This window comes from Astatotilapia calliptera, chromosome 18 (assembly GCF_964374335.1).
Source record: "Astatotilapia calliptera chromosome 18, fAstCal68.1, whole genome shotgun sequence".
Classification (NCBI taxonomy): Eukaryota; Metazoa; Chordata; class Actinopteri; order Cichliformes; family Cichlidae; genus Astatotilapia; species Astatotilapia calliptera.
The window spans coordinates 15,119,485-15,138,260 of NC_137439.1; the positions used below are offsets into that span (position 1 = coordinate 15,119,485).

Below are 18,776 nucleotides of genomic sequence, written 5' to 3' on the forward strand. Positions count from 1 at the left end.
AATGGGCCGTCCCAGAGAGCCTGTGCAAAGACCAGCCTGACAAAGAAAACGCCTCCAGGTCCTACATCAGGGAAGCTCCTGTGAGATCACATTTAAATACAATCTGATATGAGGCTGTACTGGAAAATGGCATTGTTTTCGTGCCTGGAGCCAGCGTTTTGGTCACGGAGCTGATGTGTAAACAAAAACCACCCGTGAGAAAATGTAGTGCGTTTGTTTTTTAATGCCAGCATGTCAAATAATCCACGTTATCATTGAAGCAAATATGACTGTTTACAGAGGATTACTGGGTTAAAAAAAATAAATAATATACCTTTAAAAGCATCTAACACTGAAATAAAACGCACTAAGTCAGTCCTGCTTGTTGCTGCTGAATACATCGTCAGTGCGATCTTCACAGATGCTTTTCTCGTGCCTTTCCCAACACTGATTACATTTGAGTATAGCAGAATAAAAAATTTAAAAAAAAAACAGCAATTACATGACTTAAGTTGTAGTGTGGCTTTGTGTGTGGACAGCACTTGAGTATAATGACGTTCCATCAGGGTGAGTGTGTGAAAGTGAGGTTTGATGTCCTTAAGAAGTCTTATTTCCTCCTGGGGTGAGCACGTCGTGGAGGGTGCTTATGTCTGGATCCCGAGGAGAATTTAGAGCCTGGAAAAAGAAGGAAACAAAGAAAAATCTTTTTTTTTTTTTTTTGTCTTTAGCACAAATAAATAGCACAACTTATACCAGTAGAGTCTAGCTTGAAATGTGAGGAAGGGGTAAAGTTGTTACTAATTTTCTGTTTAACCACTGCTTAATACTGGATCGAGCCTTCTACAAAGAATGATGATCAACAACAATAGCTACGTAAAAAGATAAAAAGATCAATGCACACGTGTGTAAAAACAAGCTTTTCTGGAACAATATGAATAAAAACCAAAGTCCCGCAGCGTGGAAGCGATTGATGTTCTTTTTTCATTGTTTTCTGAAGTTTTGAGTTTTTTTTCTTTTCTCATTTTGTGACGCTGTTTAACAGAATTTAGATTAAGTGAATCGATCCCTGCCTGCCTTTAAGCTAAAATGTTCAATCCAAAAACCTGACTTAGCAGCAATCAAATAGCCAGCATGAGCAAACATTTTTTTAAAGTCAAACTTTACTCCGGCATTTTTTTACAAGATTATATCAGATTTGTCACGTGGCTATAGATTTATCTCAAAGTACTTTGGCTGATCCCTTATTTCCCAAAGGGTCACCACAACGGATCGATCCATGTTTTTGTTTTTTTTAAATATCGGACTATCAAATAGAAGCTTGTTTCCACTCCTGGAAAACAGTGAAAATTTCAGCTCAAACTTGTTGGAAAATAACTAAAAATTGAGAAAATAATTTAAAATTTCAAGTTATTTTCACAGAAGATAGAGTTAGTAAGTGAGAATTGTGAGATACCCAAACAAAAACTTTTAAATAAAAATCTAAATTGTAACTCGTGAATGTTTTTAGTGCCAGAAATGAGCTTCCATAAGTTCCTGACACAACCCTCCCATTAATCAAAGCTTGGGATTAGGACTAGGAGTGCCACGCAGCCACATGAGAGCACTGCTTGCTGACGTGTATCAAATAAAATTTAGGTCTCAAACTGTGCTGAGTGGCTCCAAAGTGTAGAGCTTCACACATCCACCTAACAAGGGAACGATCCCAGGTGGAGACAAAAATCGATATTTAAAGATTCTCGACCATCTGGCTGAGCTACTTATTAACTAAAGATTAGCTTTAAAATATTGACTATGTAAACAAAACACAACAAACAAATCTATCAAACAAAGAAACAAGAGTTAATATTTGCACAAGTTCTTGTTACAGTGACACCCGGCACTGGCGGGTTTAAGCACATCTAAACTCAATCGGCTTCTTTCTTTATTACACTAGAACAATAATATGAGCAGAAGGATTTGCATGTGGTTTGCTTGAGTTAAGTGGGTTTCACACACGTGCAGTAAATACTGTTTAAATGTTGTAGTTACCAAATGGTGAAAAGGAAAACGCTGGAGGTCCTGGAGTGAGGAAGGGGTTGAGAGGGCTCACATGACTTTGGTCTAGACCAGGCGAAGGGATCACTGCGATAACAAAGACGGGTAACAAAAAGAGGTTACTACAGTCTCAGCTATCGGTCTTTATCTGCAGATTCAGCAAAGCCAACTGCTGTGAGATAATAAGATCAGATTAACATGTCTCATTTTTCACAATTAAAATAAAAATAAAATAAACAGAGTTTTATCAGGACAGAAATTTTACATTTTTAGTGTGTTTTTGGTGACGTGTGAGAGTTTTTTGTGGATTTATATTAGTCTTACTTAAGTTTGATTTAAGGCAAATTCCTTCTAGAAAAACAGGAAAATATTCATTTTGTTTTCATGTTACACCAAACATGAAAAATATCAGTGTAGACCACTGAGCTTTTGATAAAGTGGATGAATTTCTTTTATATTTATATCACATTTCTGTCAGTATCTCCCAGCTGTTACAACAATATCACCCAATTATTATATCACTTTATATTTTTTTATTTAGATATTCTTTATTTTAACTGCCATTTATTATCTAAGAGTTGTTTGAAATCAGTAAATTATACATTTTAATCTTTAATATCTTAATGGTGTGTGACCCTGCTGCCAGGGGAGGTTTATTTAAATACGTGCGACTATGTAAAACCCTAAAAAATAAATGTATTGAGCTTTGTAAGAGTGTTTAATCCGGCGCAGATAAGATGGTGATTTTGATTTAAAAGAGTGATTTAAGATGATTAAAAATCATCCCTGACCACCAAAACTGCTGCACTGTTTAAAACTGTTAATAAAACCTGTGAATGTGACACACATGAACACTCACATGCAGCTGCTTCCATTTGTACAACTTCCAGATTAAAACTTCGATCCACCACCGTGCAGTCAGACTCGACTGAGAGATCTGGATTCCTTACAATTACTATATTTCTCACTGTAAAAGATAAAAAAGTAGAACAACGTCAACAGACAGTCGACAGAATCATTTATGGTGCAAAAAATTAAAATGTGATACAAATCTTTATATCTACCTCTCTCATAAATGCTGACACATCCGTTCTGACAGACCTCCTGCAGAAGCGCCTTAAAATCTGACACAGCTGTCGTCACCGGGCCGAAGATGAAGTCTGGGTCCGATGCAACCAACGGCGAAGCCGACAGCACAGGTGGAGCATGGAGGGACTGACAGCTCTAAATACAGACCAGGAACAGTGGTGAAGATAAAACTTGAACCACTTTTTTTCCCAAGACTTTGCTGTGGCGGTGTGTTTATGAATATTTCAGCACATGGTGGGCTTAGCAACATAGAGACTAGGAAGGTAAGCTGACGCAGAGATGTTTCCCAGCATGCTATTTATACAGAACACAACAAGGAAGGGTGAGTAGCAGAAATAAGTGGAGGGGTGGCATTCATGACAAAAGACAAGACATAAAATGGTTTGGTCAACGACCACAAGGCACCAGATCCAAGGCTGGGACTACAGTAGTGAAAGATTATCTACGAATGGGTCTGGATGTGATAAAAGCTTAGGAAATTCCTAAGTTTAAGAACTCCCTACAAACAGGGACTATTTTCATTGTGTAGCATATCGTCACAGTAAAATGTCCTGAGAGTGTGATAAACTCTTATCCACCTGAAGGAAATGGATGGGGTCTTCAGCGTGGGAAAGCTTATCCAGTTCATCTTCATTCTTCTTCAGCTCGCCGATCTCCTTCTGAATCTGCTCCAGCAGCTTCTCTGCCTCACCGATGGCCGTCTTCTCCTGAGCTTTAATCAGCTCTCTAACCTCAAAGCGCTTCAGCTCTATTGACCGAATCAGCTCGGAGAAGACTGCGTCGCTTTCCTCGGCTGCTGCACGAGCCGAACGCTGGAGGGAGACAGAGAACAGAACGCCAGGCAAAGAGTGAAGAAAGACCAAAAAAAACTTCAAAAGCTGATAAAATAGCAAATGTAGACCTTTAACAGTAGAAAGATTAGACATTTTTACCATCCAACAGTGAGATGTTGAACATCAGCACTTACGCTGAGAGAGAAAATGGCTTTTCTCAGTTCCTGCACCTCCTTTTCTCTTTGCTGAATCCTCAGCTGGGAGCTCTGCTTGATCTCACTGAGCTGCCTCTGAAGAAAATCAAAAATCAAAAGTCATGTAACTGAACAGAAGTAGATGCATTTCATTCTCTGCTACATTATCCAGATTTCCTGCTACACTGGGCCTGTGCACGGACTGAAGTCAGTTGTCACTAAAACTGAATCACTAAAAAAAAAGAGAAGAAATTAAAAATTATTATGAAGTCTTTCAGTTGTTTAATTCTTTGCTGCTTTTATTCCACACAAATACCCAAAAACAGGTTTGAGGAACTCCAGAGGTGTTTCAAACCCAAACTATAAACTTCACATCTCTGCTCCATTTCTCTGACGAGTCTACAGTTAAACTGTTTGGTCCTACTGTGGATCAGGCTGAAAATGTATTCTAGATTAGATAGTGTGGTGAATTAAAGACACCGAAACACTCAGTGTTGGATCTTCTTAACACAAAGGATCTGAGTTATCTGCTTTAATGCGTTCCTCATTAAAACTGCATCACAAATTATGACTCGGTAGTAAAACCCTGAAAACCACTGAGACCTTTAAAATACAATCAATAGCTCAGTTCACAATAAAAGAATAATGAACAGCAGCAGTTAGCAACAGATATACAGAAAATTAAATGATGTTCATTTGCGTGACTATTATTTGAACATGTAAGCAGTGGTTTATATGTTTGCCTATCAAATGGAAAGGCCCTTGGTTAATTCCAGGAAGAGACCCAAATCAATTTGGAATTACAGCATGTCAAAATTTACATGAGGGTGTCAACTTTTCTTTCTTTTTCTTTTGGTGAGATAAATAGGAAAAGATTTGCAGCTTTTCTTTAGATCTATTGGAGTCATTTTAAATATTTTTAAGTTGGTTGCACTTTTTTTCCCTCGTTTCTCTAAGTCAACTTAACAAGTGGCTCCATCAGGTAGTGATTTGCTCAGCAAGTGAAGCGGCGCTGATTTGATTCCAGCTGGAGACACAAGTCCCTTTGGGGTTGTATCTGGTGGAAAACTCAAACATGTGGCGCTTGCAGCTGTGACAAAAGAGCAGCTGAAAATACATTCTTCCTCTCTAAAGCACCCTGACACTTAGTCACATTGATTTTTATACTGCTGTGAATAGGGACAAATATTTGTTCATGCATAGGAGGCTCTGTGGTACAGTGGTTGTCATGTTCATCTTACACACAAAAGTCCTTCAGGACTGAAACACAAACCCAACCTACAAGCAAATGTACATACCAGATGAATAAATGAGTTCTCTTATAAAGGAACAGATAAAGTTACCTTTAGTTGAGGATTATTTTATTTTGGAAAAATCTGGAAAATGTGACTTCTTTTCTCACATTTGATGTAAGGTAGAATACAACCCTACAAATGGCAACTGATTGACAAAACCAAATCAGCGCTTTAATGAAACATTCAGAGGTTCATAATTAAAGAATAGACAACACAAAATTAATGAAACAATGGGTTGATTTATAGATAATTACATGGCAACCACTTTGATAATCATTTCAATGCAGCTTCCAGCCTCTCAAATGTCTTTAATTATAAGATTTGCAGCTTTTCATTTTACCCGTGTGCGTGTGTGTGTGTGTGTGTGATAGACATGTGTCTTTTCTGCCCCATTTCTCTAAAGCATCTTAACAGTTAGACTATTTTTGTCCCCCTGTGAATGGGTCCCTGGATTAGATTAAGTCTTCACTTAAAGAAAAAGAAAAGACACATTGTTTGACTCTGGAGTGGATTCAGTCCACTGTTAAAAGACGAGTTTAAGAGAAAGTGCATGTTGGAAATGTCAACACACATTTGCATCTGTGGATTATGTTTATATGAGAAAAAGACTATATTCACTTTAATGTTTACCTTAAGCTGCACTGCAGTATTTAGACTTTTTAAACCCTGACTACAGTCATACGGAAAAAAACTCTAAGGAAGCAATTAAGATTTTATTTATGTAGCACAAAAAAGGCAAAGTGCAACAAAAATGCTAAAACATAGAAACAAAAAGTTACCCAAAAAGCAAGTTTAAAAAGCTGCTTTTTAAAAGAAAGCACAGACCACACGCTCAGACAGAGAAGGTTCCAGAGGGTCTCAGGGTCACTGTTGCAAAAGCTCCGTCCTATTTTAGTTCTCAGCTTTGTATGTTGCAAAGCCAGCAGGCCCTGATCACATGACCTCAGGGACCTGCTGGGGTTGCACGATGGTGCCCATCCCTGCAGCGCTTTAAAAGGCAAAACCAGAATCCTATAGTGGACTCTCCAGATGATGGGGAGCCAGTGCAGCAGATTTAACTGCGGTGTGACATTTGAATACGAAGGAGACTTAGTCAGAACAATTGTACTTGTAAGGTTCTTACCTTTGCTTCCTCTGGCAGTTTGCTATAGTTTAGATTTAGTTAACTGTGTCAAAATGTTTTGTTTCCCTTTAATTTTTTTTATCACTTTAAGTGTTGCTTTTAGTCTTTTTATAATATGGGGATATTAGTGAGGGGCAGACTGGGGTTTTAAATCAGGGAAACACTCCAGACAGCACATTGTGGAGGCAGTTAACTCAGCCTCAGAAAAAAGGGAATGAGCTCCATGTGGGAGGCTTCCTCCCTCTGTGTAATTCAGGTGAGGTGATTACCTTCTTCTGCTGTATCTCCTCCTCAGCCAGCACCGTGTCGTGCCCTTTGTGCTCGTCGGTCAGACACAGGGAGCAGATGCAGCGCTTGTCGGTCCGGCAGTAGACCTCGAGCAGCTTGTCATGTCGCGGACAAATGGTCTCCTGGAGCCGCTTGGAGGCAGCCACCAGCTTGTGTTTTTTGAAGGCTGAGGACTCGTAGTGAGGCCGGACGTGATCATCGCAGTACGACGCCAGACAAACCAGGCAGGAGCTGGCCGCTTTGCTCTTCAACCCGATGCAGACGTCACACTCCACGTCGCCGGCTTCGGCAAAAGTTCGGCCAGCTGTCGGTGCCGCGGCGTCCTGGAGTGTCGTGTTCTTAAATATCTCCACCACGTCGGCCAGAATGGTGTTCCTGGCGAGCAGCGGCCTCGGGTTGAAGTTCTGTCGGCACTGCGGACAGACATATACCCCGAGGTAGTCGTCCTGGTCCCAGTAGTTCTGGATGCAGCCCGAGCAGTAGCTGTGTCCGCACGGTATAGTAACCGGGTCCTTCAGCACGTCCAGACAGATGGAGCAGTTGAACTGGTCCTTGTCCAGGAGCACCCCGGCTTGAGCCATCGTAGAAAACACCAAAGTACAGCTAGAAAGTGACAAATAGCTACTGCTTTGTTTACAGGAAGAGAATGAGGGGGCGTGGCCACTGAGGGCTTTAACAGGACTACTTCCAGTTTCTGTATCGACGGTCGGCAAACGACGAATGGGTGCTTTGCTGCCACCAACTGGCACGGAGCGGGAGTGAGGCGAACAACAGGTTTATCGTACTGCAGACATTCTGGCTTGATGTTCAGAAATGGTAAAAACCAAATATTTCATTCGATTTTGCAAACTGTGTTGTAACGTTATTTTGGTTATTCTCTTAAACGAATTTAAATTATATATAAAGTCTTTAAAATTACTTCTAGAAAACAAACCATAAAAAAATATAATATTCCAAAGCATCTACCCACTGAAATTGTTATCTGAGATAAATCACGTCTTCTATTATAGTTGTTGTTTTTTTTCCCCCGTCTTTCTCTCTCTCTTCGCATATGTGGCATTTAATTTGTAATCTGTCTAGATGTCTATATTCGCTGTCTATATAACGGGGAAGTAAGGGTACTTAAATTGAATTCTAATAACTTTTTACATGTACTCCCTACATTTTTAAACAAATATCTGTACTTTCGACACAGACGTGTTACTTTTGGTTAAACTGTATCATTTATAGCGTTTATACTCGGGACTTGGCACACTATGGGAATAACTGCACGCAGTCTGCGTGTTTACTGATGTTTGTTGAGCTTTGTCAAGGTTGCATTGGAGTGAGCTTCTGAGCATACGCGATGTTTTCTTAATGCGATATGATACGGGACTTTGTAAAGAGACAGTTTGGCTTGTTGAATTCTGTATCAAATGCATCAAATGCAATTTAAAAAAAATATCTAATAAGTATATAATAAAAATATATCATACACAACAAGATATAGAAAAAAGAAGAAAAGGGTTAAACAGTTCCAAGTTCCAAAAAATCTGATTTTTTTTTTGGGCTATTTAAGGAAGGAAGGCAGCTGTTGTACCTGCTGGTTTTAGCCCTTGCTCAGTGAGTAAAATGGGTCGTTCCAGACATTGCATCGAGGGAGAAAAAACTTTGATCAGAAAGTTGATTGGATAGAGGAAAACTTAAAAAGAAGTGCAGAAAATAATTGGCTGCTCAGCTAAAAAGATCTCAAATGCTTTGAAATGGGAAAGAAAACCCGAAACACGTGGTAGAAAAAGGAATACTACCATCCGCCTAGATCATAGAATAACAATAATGGCAAAGAAGCATCCAGTGATGAGCTCCAGAGAAATAAAAAAAGATCTCCATTTACTTGTGAGAACTTCAGTAATCAGAAGATGCTTATGTGAAGCCAAACTATTAGCAAGAAACCTTCATAAAGTACCACTGCTGAAAAAAAACCACATGTATTGAAAAGGTGACAGTTTGCCAAAGAACACATTGACTGGCCTAAAGAGAAGTGGTGCGATATTCTGTGGACAGATGAGAGTAAGATTGTTCTTATTGGGCGTAAAGGCCACTGAATACAAGCCACAGTACACTTTGAAGAAAGTAAAACATGGAGGTGCAAGCATAATGGTTTGGGGCTGTTTCTCATACTTTGGAGTGGGGCCCATTTATCACATAACAGGCACCATGGACCAGTTTCAGTACCTAAAAATACTGGAACAGTTCATGTTGCCTTATGCTGACCCTTAAAATGGGTGTTTCAGCAGGAAAACACCCCAAACACACCAGCAAGCGGGCAATATCCTGGTTCCAGACAAAAACAGATTGATATCATGAAGTGGCCGGCCCAATCCCCAGACCTCAATCCGATTGAGAATTAGTGGTGTGACCTCAAAAATTCTGTTCTTAAAGCAAAACCCAAGAATGCAGAAGATCTGTGGAATGTGGTCCAGTCAGCGTGGAGGCAAGTCTAAAATGTTAGTTGTAGATCAGTATATACGGATATACAACTTAATATTAGTTCAGTGCTTAAAGGAAAAAGCCAAATCCTCATTTCATTTTCATTTTATACTATAAAAATTCCAGTTTGTGAATGAAAATGAAGACACTGCTATTTTTGTGAATGATCTAATATTCTTTTTCTTCATTTTCAGTAAAGAAAAGAAAAGAAAACAATATTCATGTTTTTATCTGGGATTCCAGTGCCTTTGTATATATGGAAATACATGCTATTATCATCTCCAAAAATGTTAGAGCACTTATGCAAATATGTGATGTCTTGATGAATCGAGCAGATATTTGAAGTTTACACAGCACCATTCTCGCATGAAAATATCTTACAAGTTTATTTTGTGACCCAGAAAGAGTAATATTTCAAACTCTGCCACTCTGTGTTCCTCCGCCACTGCCTCGTTTGAATTTTGGACGAAATGGATTCTGGGATATTGCATTTCGTCATTTCGAACGGCTTGGAGACCAGAACAGCCAATCAGATTTTTTTGCATCCAAGTCTGTGATTGGCTGGTTTTGTGGCACAACTTTTTTTCTTTTCTTTTTTTTTTTTTAAACTTTATTAAAGAGTTGAGCGCGCACGGGCAGAAATGTTGAGCGTGAGCAACACATTTTGAGCAAGCGCAAATGCAAAAACTGAGCGAGAAGGGCTGCTATTGTGTGTGTGTGACCTCAGGAGGAGGAATTTGACTTTTGCACGCAGGAATGAATTTTGTTCACTCAAATTCAGCTTTTCGTCGCTCAAAATAAATTTCTCCTCAAAATACAACACTTGCACCTGCAAACTTGTTTTTACGTGCGCTCAGAATAGTGGCACAAAAATAACGCCATACAAATACGCTAAACGTCACAAATCTCTAAAAACTCCCTCTCTCTCTTTTTCTACTCTCTCTCGCTCTCTCTAGCCATCACTCCTAAAACTTCCCCCTCTTCCTAAACGACCAAATGTCATGTCGCCATATCATTTTTCGATTGGTCGACATGGTGCATTTTTCCACCAACACGAATCATAAGCAGAGAGTGCTTGCTAGACAGTAAACGTGGCGAAACTATTCAGGAAAAAACGCCGAGTATATATTGTTTATCATGACTCTGGTTTTACGTGGCCTATCAACACAATTTAAAAACTGGTATATATATTACTCGTTACTGAAAAAAGTAACGCCGTTACTTGTAAGGGGTAACGCCATTACAAGTAACCGTTACCAATTCTCCTAATTCCGCCGTTACCCCTAATTCCCATCACTGGTCTACATATACATCATTTCTAATGTGGGCCGTGCTGTTTTAGGACAGTGACATGTCTGACACTGACCATGTACCAGTGCCTGAGAACACTGGTGTGGAGGGGGAGATTGCATTCAGACTTCTGAGTTTGAATGCAAAGCAAATGTGTTGTTTAAACTAGAGACAGCTCTTGTGACTGAACAATAAATACTGTTCTGGGAACGAATTAGATTTTACAGTGACAATGAATCTTCCATCGTTTGTTGCATGTTTAAAATCTCAGTTTGCACTTGACACAGCTGTCAATGCCCATGATATTGAGATGTTCTTTGTAGATGTGCCTGTATTGTTGACTGCTTTGAAATTTACATTGAAAACCTGAAAGCAAGGTCAGAAACATATTCTAATTACAAACATTGCTATACAATGAAATGAAAAGAGTGTGGAAGAAATGGCAAAAATGTGAAGGTGATTGTGTATTTCTGACATTATTTTTGTCTTTTCTGGAGTATAATGAAACCCACATTTTGGAAATTACACCTGTGCCTGTACATCCTTGGGCTCTTGGTCACTGATGGGGGGACTTTTCTAAATGGATTAAAATGTCACAATTGTTGGCACTTTCACGTGGAAGGATTTTGAATGGATACCTATCATTACTTTGACGATCACATTTTTAATCTGGACTCGTTATCTACAAATAGTTTTAGTAACTAAAACTGTAAAAAGCACATTTTCCTGTAAAAACAAGATTAATTTGGTGATGGAAAAATTAAATACATAAAGCTACAGCATCTAAACATATAACTATAACAGCCCTGTACTTATGGTTTTTGAAAGTTGCAAATGCTGCTTTTCCAGCTCTGAACAACAAAGGAAAAACTCAGAAAGTCAGAAATTTTAGATTTACATGCCAAATGTTAACTGTTAAATGATCACCTAAAGGCTGTTTAATATAAATTAAGTACATTAGCTGTAAAAATGTCCCGTGAAGTTCTACAAACCAAACTGCATGTGTACTTTGCTCACAAAGACAAAAACAGTGACCCAAACAGTTTCCAGAGCATTTTTAATTGAAAAAAAATGCACTTACATGTTAACAAACACAATAAATAAATTTTGATACATTTCAATCAATCATAAATAGTTGGGACTTAAACAGAGAATGTATAACTTTAAACTTAAAAGAATCTGGTGATCAGTGCATCAACAACATAAATAAAACAGATTAGACATCTTTAAAAAAAAAAAAATCGGATTTCCTTCACACAGAACAGTACATTACTTTGGTCACAAAGGAAAAACTCTGATGCGTTAACGAGAACATCTTTCAAATGACCCCCTCAGTGGACTCAAACATCACTCAGACATTCATTGGTAATTGTGCGTTGCAGGTTTTGAAAAGTTGCCAGCAACCTCATGTTTGCGCATTACACCCGTCAATCGAAAATATAAGCACGCTCTCATAACATGACACGCAGGCCTGATTGAGGGGCTGTCCTTTTAAAAGCAGATATTTTAATTCTTCATTGCACCGATATATTCATCCCTCATAAGAATTTTTGTTTTCTCCCTTAGGTTAATAATAACTTTGTGCAAAATACTGATAGGGAAATTAAAACAATCGTCAGCACATGTTCATTATATCCATTCAAGTATTTCATTGCACCCATGTCTTTTTTTTGGTGAAAAGTTATAACGTGTTCTAAACTACTAGAAACAGGCACAAAAATATTCTGGTTGTTTCAAAACATGCATTGACGTCAGTGGAAGATTACATTTTGTTCTACATGCTTATCTGAGGTTAGAGGATTTTGCTGAATGAGAATGAAGATGTGTAATGCTGGTCTACTTACAGTCAACTACTGAATAAGCTGCAAGGGTAAAGCTACAAACGCCATTGTGATCCATTTACATACCGAGCATTTGAAACCTTACAGTTCAAGTTTTCATGTTCAGCTCCCCTCGGGTCAAAGAACTTCACGTCTTACAAAAATACACAGCAGGTAGGATTTATTCAAAACAGAGATACTTCTGGAAGTCAACTAAAACACTCTACAATGTTTAAGTGTTTGTGTGCATGTATATGTGCGTGCAATGCTATATATGATATGAAATGTGTCGACACTCATGATACGCAGCGTCATGGTGTGGCTTCACTTGTTCTTTCCCTCTAGTCCACTCTCTGCTCTCAGGGCTTGGCTGCTGGCCGCAATGAAGTTCATCCAGTGTTTGAGGTCCTCCGGAAACACTGGGCACTCGATCTATAAGCGGACAAAGTGTTAGATGAATAAAATTGATTAATCAGTCAATAATACTCATAGTTTTGTGATACTAAAATGTGATGATTTTGTGGATTCTACTCCTGAACAGAAGCACTTTGAGGATGACGCCACCACTTCCCTTACCTTCTTTTTGCAGATAAATTCAATGATGGTTTCGGGGCTGCAGTGCACCACATTCTGCCTACAGAGCATGATCGCAGAGACGAAGCCATCTTTCTTGGATACAAAACGCTGCTCCAAGTAAAAGGCTTTCTCGTCCCAGCCCAAAACTTTGGTCCGAATCTCAAAAGCCTCACGGAAGACCAAGGAGCGGCGGTACCGGATGGTAGACGCCCCTACCACCAATTTCGCCCCCAGTTTGCGTGAGGCCATGAACAGTCCGTTTCTCATGTAATGGTGAAAGCGTGCAAAGTCACACTCCCTCAGATACCGAGAGTTGTTCATGTGGCCCAAGTAGTCCAAATCATGTGGAAGGACCATGCCTTCGATGCTCTGCTCGGCTAAAATGTCCCGTATCCTGGGCTGGAACCATGCCTGGATGAACACCTGGGCCCCTCGCAGGAAGTACCAAACATCCAGGCTGCAGAAGAGCAGGAGGAGGGCACCCAACGCCAACAGCAACATCTCTCTGGAGAAATAGTTCAAATATTAGCATCAAAAATGAAAACCGAAGTTTTTAGAAAAGAACGTGTTTATTTGCAATGTTACAGTCATTATCTTTTATCTTATTTTTTTAAATTAAAAACATAAGCATTTTTTTTAAAGAGTCTAAATTGATGATTGCCTTCAGGATTAAAATAAATGCATCTTTGACCTCATCAATGACAGTGCAGATGTGGGGGGGAAAAAAACAAAACAAGAGATCAGTGTTCCCCTCCTTACACTGACTTGAAATTAACCTGGCTAAAAATACAGAAGCAGCATATTTTCACAAGCAGTCGATTCAACCTTGAGGGGATTGTAAAGCTAACGCTTCTCCTTTAAAATGAACGGCCTGCAGATTGCTGTCAAAGCCAAATCTGTTAGCTTAGCCGCTAGCTGCCAGCAGCCGGTGCCCTCGGAATTAAAGCGAGCACAGCCTCCTCGCACAGCCGCCACACTTCAGTTCACCATATCAGACATTAAGCGTCAACCATACAGACGGCAGAAGTATCTTTTAATGCCCGTGAAACTCACTGCGCGTCCTGAAGAAAGTGCTATCATGGAAAGCGGTGCAACTTGAAGAAACCGGTAGAATCAATGAACATAATTTCCGGGTGTATGACGACAAGAAGCCTTATTGGTTGACCTGTCGGCATGGTTACACGAAAACGTTTTCGCGTTTTCCAGGGATTGGCGATGCCACAGTTACACGTGATTTAGTTACTTATTTATTTTATATCTTAATTTATTCATTTGAACCTTGGTTAACACAGAGACGGTATGTAAGGTCGTTCCGTGCGCCCTTTCATTCACTAGAAGTTACTGTTTACTTTGTATAAGACAAAATAGTGCTTTTTAAACATAGCACTGCCAATAAATAAAAACATATTAATAATAATAAAACTACTTAATATTTTTATTATATTTTATGGTACGAGAGTTAGTTTTTTTTGTTTTTTTAATGTTCTAATTAGTTTCCGCTCCTAGACAGCTTTCTCCTTTCAGTTGAATTTGCATCTTATTAATATAATATGGAGGGTATTTGTCAGGTAGATTTCAGAGATTCCGAATAGTAATTACAACACAGCACTTTGTGGAGGAATTTGACTCATAAGGCCATTCCAAGTCTCAACAAATGTATGTATCAAATCCTCAAAAGGCAAGACTAAAGCTAAGAATATTTCCTAGAAATATTTCTTTTAGTTTAGTTTGTTTTGTCAGTAGACAACATCTCAATTACTATGTTTTGAAATTATTTTTATTGCAGTGAATATTTTTCTTCACTCATAGTTTGTAGCTTTGCTTCTTTGTTGGGACACTTTTTATTGTAAGGTAAAAATCCTACAATAATTCAGAGAAAACCTAACAATCAGATGACTTCCTATGAGCAAGCACTTGGTGACAGTGGGAAGGAAAGACCACCAACAGAACCAGGCTCAGTGAGGGGCAGCCATCTGCTGTTACCAGTTGGAGAGAGGGGAGAGACAGGACAAAAAGGGATAGGCTGTAAAAGTGTAAAATACGTAAGGCTTATGGCCAATAATGATACTTAAGTCTACACGTGGCACCTTAGTTACAGAGTAACAATGTACTGGATTGACTTTATCTACTTTTATGAATAGTGTAGATAGTGTATTCTTTTCCGGGTACTTTTTTCCCACTGTTACAAACCTCTGAACCAATTCTAGTTTACAGTGGACATAAAAAGTGTACACAGCCCTGTTAAAATGCCAGGTTTTTGTGACATTCAATGGTATTAACTCAAAATTTGCTTCAACAAAGTATTAGGTTTTCTCCATGGGTTGTCTCCGAGTACTCAGATTTCCTCCCACAGTCCAAAGACATGCAGTTGTGGTGGTTAACTGGTGATTCTAAATGGCTCATAGGTTTAAAAGGTTGTCTGACTCTTGGCGTTAACTCTGCGACAGACTGGCGACCTGTCCAGGGTGTACCGCACCTCTTGCCCTATGGTAGATAGATAGGCTCCAGCCCCCCTGAAGTGGGGGTGAACTGACAGATGAATTGTACAGGTTACAGGTGACATGAAAAGTGAGAAGAGTTTTGGATTGATTTATTGTGGTCTTATTTTTTTACATCAAGAAAAACTGGTATCGAATCTGTTCTCACTTGTAACCGCCAGTCAGCCGTGTGCATGAGAAGTGTTTGTGACATGCTTTATGACTCAGTGTCCAGGCAGCATTCATGACACAGTCGTTCTGACTGAATTTTCAGCTTACTTTTTAAGTTTTACATGAAATCTGTGGATGTTACAAAGGCTGATGTGTCCTGGCGGTTCTGGTCATGCAAACATGTAAACTGTGTGATCATCCCATCACTCAAGCATGATGTCATTCCCTGCTATACCTGTTCACACTGCAACACACACACACTCTCATATAAAGTAGTTTAATCTCTTCCCATTTGGTTATAGTAAAAACTTCAAACCAATTTCCTGAATTCTTTTATTGCTGTCACACCACATCATAACACACCTTATAAAACTGTATTACTTATATTTTCTAATATTTTATTATTTTTACCATAACTGTCAACCTCTCAGAATAATGTAGTGTGCTGTTATCAAGTGTTTCATATCTGCAAATGTTGGAATTTAAATAAAGCTTGTTGTACAAAGTGCAGGCACAAGTGTGTTTAAGTGAAGAGATTCTGAATAGGAGAAGACTTTCCTCCTGGGCTTGTAAACAGGCTGACTCACAAGACGCCACTTTTAATATCTGCCCATGAAAGGTTTTATTTGTTCTTCTCCTCCAGGCCGCTCTCAGCCCTGAGGGCCTGGCTGCTGGCAGAGATGAAGTTGACCCAGTGCTGAAGATCCTCTGGAAACTCAGGGCACTCCACCTGCAGCGTGCAAAACACAAGCTCAATGTTATTCAGCGGGACAGCGTGTGTAACTCATGCATCTGTGTGGTTTCCTCCCTTACCTTTCTTTTGCACAGGTGCTGCAGAATCTTGTCCGGGCTGCCGCGTATGACACTCTGCTTGCAGTACATCACGGCACACACCAAGCCATCTTTTGTCGACACGAATCTCTGCTCAAGGAAAAAGGCTTTGTCATCCCAAGTGACGATGCGACTGCGCAGCTCATAACCCTCTCCGATACACAGAGCCCTGCGATAACGAATGGTTGTGGCCCCCACCACCATTGAAGCCTTGAGGGCCCGCACAGCCTTAAACACGCCGTTACGCATGTAGAGAGAGAAGCGAGCAAAGTCACATTCCCGGAGGTACCGAGCATTGTTCATGTGGCACATGTCGATGTCATGGGGAGTGACCCGGCCTGTTAGGACCTGCTCCGCTGTGATGTCCCAGACTGGAGGCTGAAACCAGGCCCGCAGGATGACCGCTGCGGCCCGCAGGAAGTACCACACATCCACAATGCAGAAGAGAGCCAGCAAGATGGCGAGCACCCACAGCACCCACCACATCTCTCTAGGGAAAAGATATTAATATTTATTAGTATTAATATGGTCATTAAGTGAGATGTATAAAAAGACAAGTCAGCCTAACAAATAATGAGCATAACCGAAGACAGACAGTGTTTCCCCTGTTCAACGGACAGACATTTTAGTTCAAAAACAGAAATGAAAATAAATAAAATATTTAGGGTCAAACACGGGCTCAGTGTGTGTTCACCGTTTAACACCCAGCTGGTCCAGCAGGGTGCTACTATGATCAGACTTCCATAGTAATGAAAAGTGTAAGTAGCAGCCAGGTACTGCTAATCAAATGTGCTTAATCAGTAAGTGAGAGCACCCCTGTAAAACCAGGGGATTTTTGCTGGTTTGGAGCATTCAGGTGTGTGTTAAAAAAAACAACACAGTTTTTCTCAGGCTGGATCTGCCAGCAAATTCACCTAAAGGTCAGACCATGCAGAAATCAGAGAAACTGCAATATGCATGAATTTATTAGCTGGATCCTCGTTTTGCCCTTTTAGCACATATAAGACAGCATCAGTAGCCCGACCAACAGTGACTTATGCTTAGAGTAAACGCTTACATGTTTCACACTTATTTACAAATTCCTAAAATGAAGACTATTATTTCTCACTTGTTTTTTATTTCATGAAACACAAGTGAATATTTTGCCTCCTCTCCCTGCAGCATGCTGTTGTGATTTAATCAGTTTAATCCAGTGTTTATGTGTCCATACCTTTCTGGAGGCACTTCTTCCATTATTGTGAAGGGCAAATGGGGAATCTCTACAGATCCACTGTGATGTACTCCATTTTCAAAATGAGTTTCTACTTTCGTAACACTTGTGCACTGATTTAACAAATCGTTAGGATAAACCGGTGCTGCAGGAAAGACAGGCTGCCTCTGCAAAAGCCGCACGTCTTAAATGCACATGCAGCTCAGAAAATGAAAAGACATACTTTTATTTAGATTTTAACGTAATTTAGTTATCCTTGATTCTCAGTGCTACCTATATGACTACCAAAGCTAAGGTTTGTGTGATGTTTCATTACTGCATCCACTAACTTTTATTTCATTTAGATTAAACTACGGTTACGACCAACGTTCAGGGTGGGCTAAGTAAAAACACCGGTTTGTGCGGGCATTAACTGCATTTTTAGTAAAAACAAGTTAAAGAAAGTGGGAAAAGACGAATAACCGTCAACGTGTTTACGCTTTACAATAGGTAAAGTGCTCACCTGCTGTCCGCTTCGTCCTGTTCAGACTGTCGAGTCGACACCACTCAGAGCGCTGAGCACAAGTAAAGCAAAAAGCGATAAACGCGGATAATACTCTTCCGGTGATGGCCTTCAAAATAAAAGCATGTTTACAATATTGCGTTAGAAATTCAACCCGAAAGGACGTAAGCAGGCTTAAAACCAAACAGCTTAATTTGTAATGACATAATGTTTTAAAATGACCTATAACTGTACAATGATGTTAAGTGCTCAATGTTTTTCCTACCTCGTTGACATTTAATTTGAAGGCCTTAGTGATTCACTTAGACGTGACGTAAGAGGAAATGGCGGCGGTGATTGGTTATTTATTAACCTATTACACTTGACAGAAGTCCGCAACAGCAAACATGGTGGTAGAAGAAACTTCATACGAAGCTTTTTAAAACCTTTATTTTATTGCCAATTTAACAAATCTTTAAAATAAATTTTTAAAAATGCAGCTTTTATGTCAGAGACCATTGAAATTTTCTTTTAATTTTAATATTTTTAAAACTCAGGCCGATTGTTCCAGTGAAAGTAACTCCTCATGCTTCTGCATACCGAGATATTTTGGAGCTTGGAGACTTTCAAGTTCACAACTTGGGGATTTTCCCCTTCCTGTTCCAAGACATGGTTG

At 39.6% G+C, this 18,776-nt stretch overlaps 3 protein-coding genes and 1 long non-coding RNA gene across 6 annotated transcripts; 1 reads left to right on the forward strand and 3 right to left on the reverse strand.

Annotated features, from left to right (window-relative positions):
• Positions 1–205: 205 nt before the first annotated feature.
• On the reverse strand, positions 206–7,356 carry ftr67 (finTRIM family, member 67). 2 transcript variants are annotated; one of them, XM_026148938.2, is made up of 7 exons: positions 6,757–7,356; positions 4,070–4,165; positions 3,681–3,914; positions 3,078–3,237; positions 2,873–2,980; positions 2,008–2,100; positions 206–654 (listed from the first exon to the last, which is right to left on the reverse strand). In XM_026148938.2, exons 1-7 carry the CDS (start codon positions 7,354–7,356, stop codon positions 587–589), a joined length of 1,359 nt encoding a protein of 452 aa, XP_026004723.1. In that variant the 3' UTR covers positions 206–586. The 2 variants fall into 2 exon arrangements, with proteins under 2 accessions (XP_026004723.1, XP_026004724.1); XM_026148939.2 differs by lacking the exon at positions 2,008–2,100.
• LOC145421673 (uncharacterized) lies at positions 6,296–13,571 on the forward strand. Its single transcript, XR_013903025.1, has 3 exons — positions 6,296–6,474; positions 6,783–7,591; positions 12,944–13,571. It is a non-coding gene; the product is annotated as an uncharacterized LOC145421673 (long non-coding RNA).
• On the reverse strand, positions 11,575–14,119 carry LOC113011400 (protein THEM6-like). The gene is made up of 3 exons (XM_026150964.2): positions 13,984–14,119; positions 12,931–13,435; positions 11,575–12,786 (listed from the first exon to the last, which is right to left on the reverse strand). The coding sequence occupies exons 2-3, from the start codon at positions 13,429–13,431 to the stop codon at positions 12,679–12,681; spliced, it is 609 nt and encodes a 202-aa protein (XP_026006749.2). The 5' UTR covers positions 13,432–13,435; positions 13,984–14,119; the 3' UTR covers positions 11,575–12,678.
• A 1,778-nt stretch (positions 14,120–15,897) lies between these two features.
• On the reverse strand, positions 15,898–18,260 carry LOC113011393 (protein THEM6-like). 2 transcript variants are annotated; one of them, XM_026150953.2, is made up of 3 exons: positions 18,122–18,260; positions 16,392–16,899; positions 15,898–16,308 (listed from the first exon to the last, which is right to left on the reverse strand). In XM_026150953.2, the coding sequence occupies exons 2-3, from the start codon at positions 16,893–16,895 to the stop codon at positions 16,201–16,203; spliced, it is 612 nt and encodes a 203-aa protein (XP_026006738.1). In that variant the 5' UTR covers positions 16,896–16,899; positions 18,122–18,260; the 3' UTR covers positions 15,898–16,200. The 2 variants fall into 2 exon arrangements, with proteins under 2 accessions (XP_026006738.1, XP_080148342.1); XM_080292216.1 differs by lacking the exon at positions 18,122–18,260 and adding an exon at positions 17,620–17,713.
• Between the last annotated feature and the right edge of the window lie 516 nt (positions 18,261–18,776).

Coding starts and splice junctions, on each gene's coding strand:
- LOC113011393 (XM_080292216.1), bottom strand. CDS start 17,642: ATGGAAGAAGTGCCTCCAGAAAG. Junction 16,900..17,619: donor GAAGAAGTGCCTCCAGAAAG/GTATGGACACAT, acceptor TCTTTTCCCTAG/AGAGATGTGGTGGGTGCTGT. Junction 16,309..16,391: donor AGCACCTGTGCAAAAGAAAG/GTAAGGGAGGAA, acceptor TGCACGCTGCAG/GTGGAGTGCCCTGAGTTTCC.
- LOC113011400 (XM_026150964.2), bottom strand. CDS start 13,431: ATGTTGCTGTTGGCGTTGGGTGCCCTCCTCCTGCTCTTCTGCAGCCTG. Junction 12,787..12,930: donor AATTTATCTGCAAAAAGAAG/GTAAGGGAAGTG, acceptor GTCCGCTTATAG/ATCGAGTGCCCAGTGTTTCC.
- ftr67 (XM_026148938.2), bottom strand. CDS start 7,356: ATGGCTCAAGCCGGGGTGCTCCTGGACAAGGACCAGTTCAACTGCTCC. Junction 3,238..3,680: donor ACCCCATCCATTTCCTTCAG/GTGGATAAGAGT, acceptor GTCTGTATTTAG/AGCTGTCAGTCCCTCCATGC. Junction 2,981..3,077: donor TGTCAGCATTTATGAGAGAG/GTAGATATAAAG, acceptor TATCTTTTACAG/TGAGAAATATAGTAATTGTA.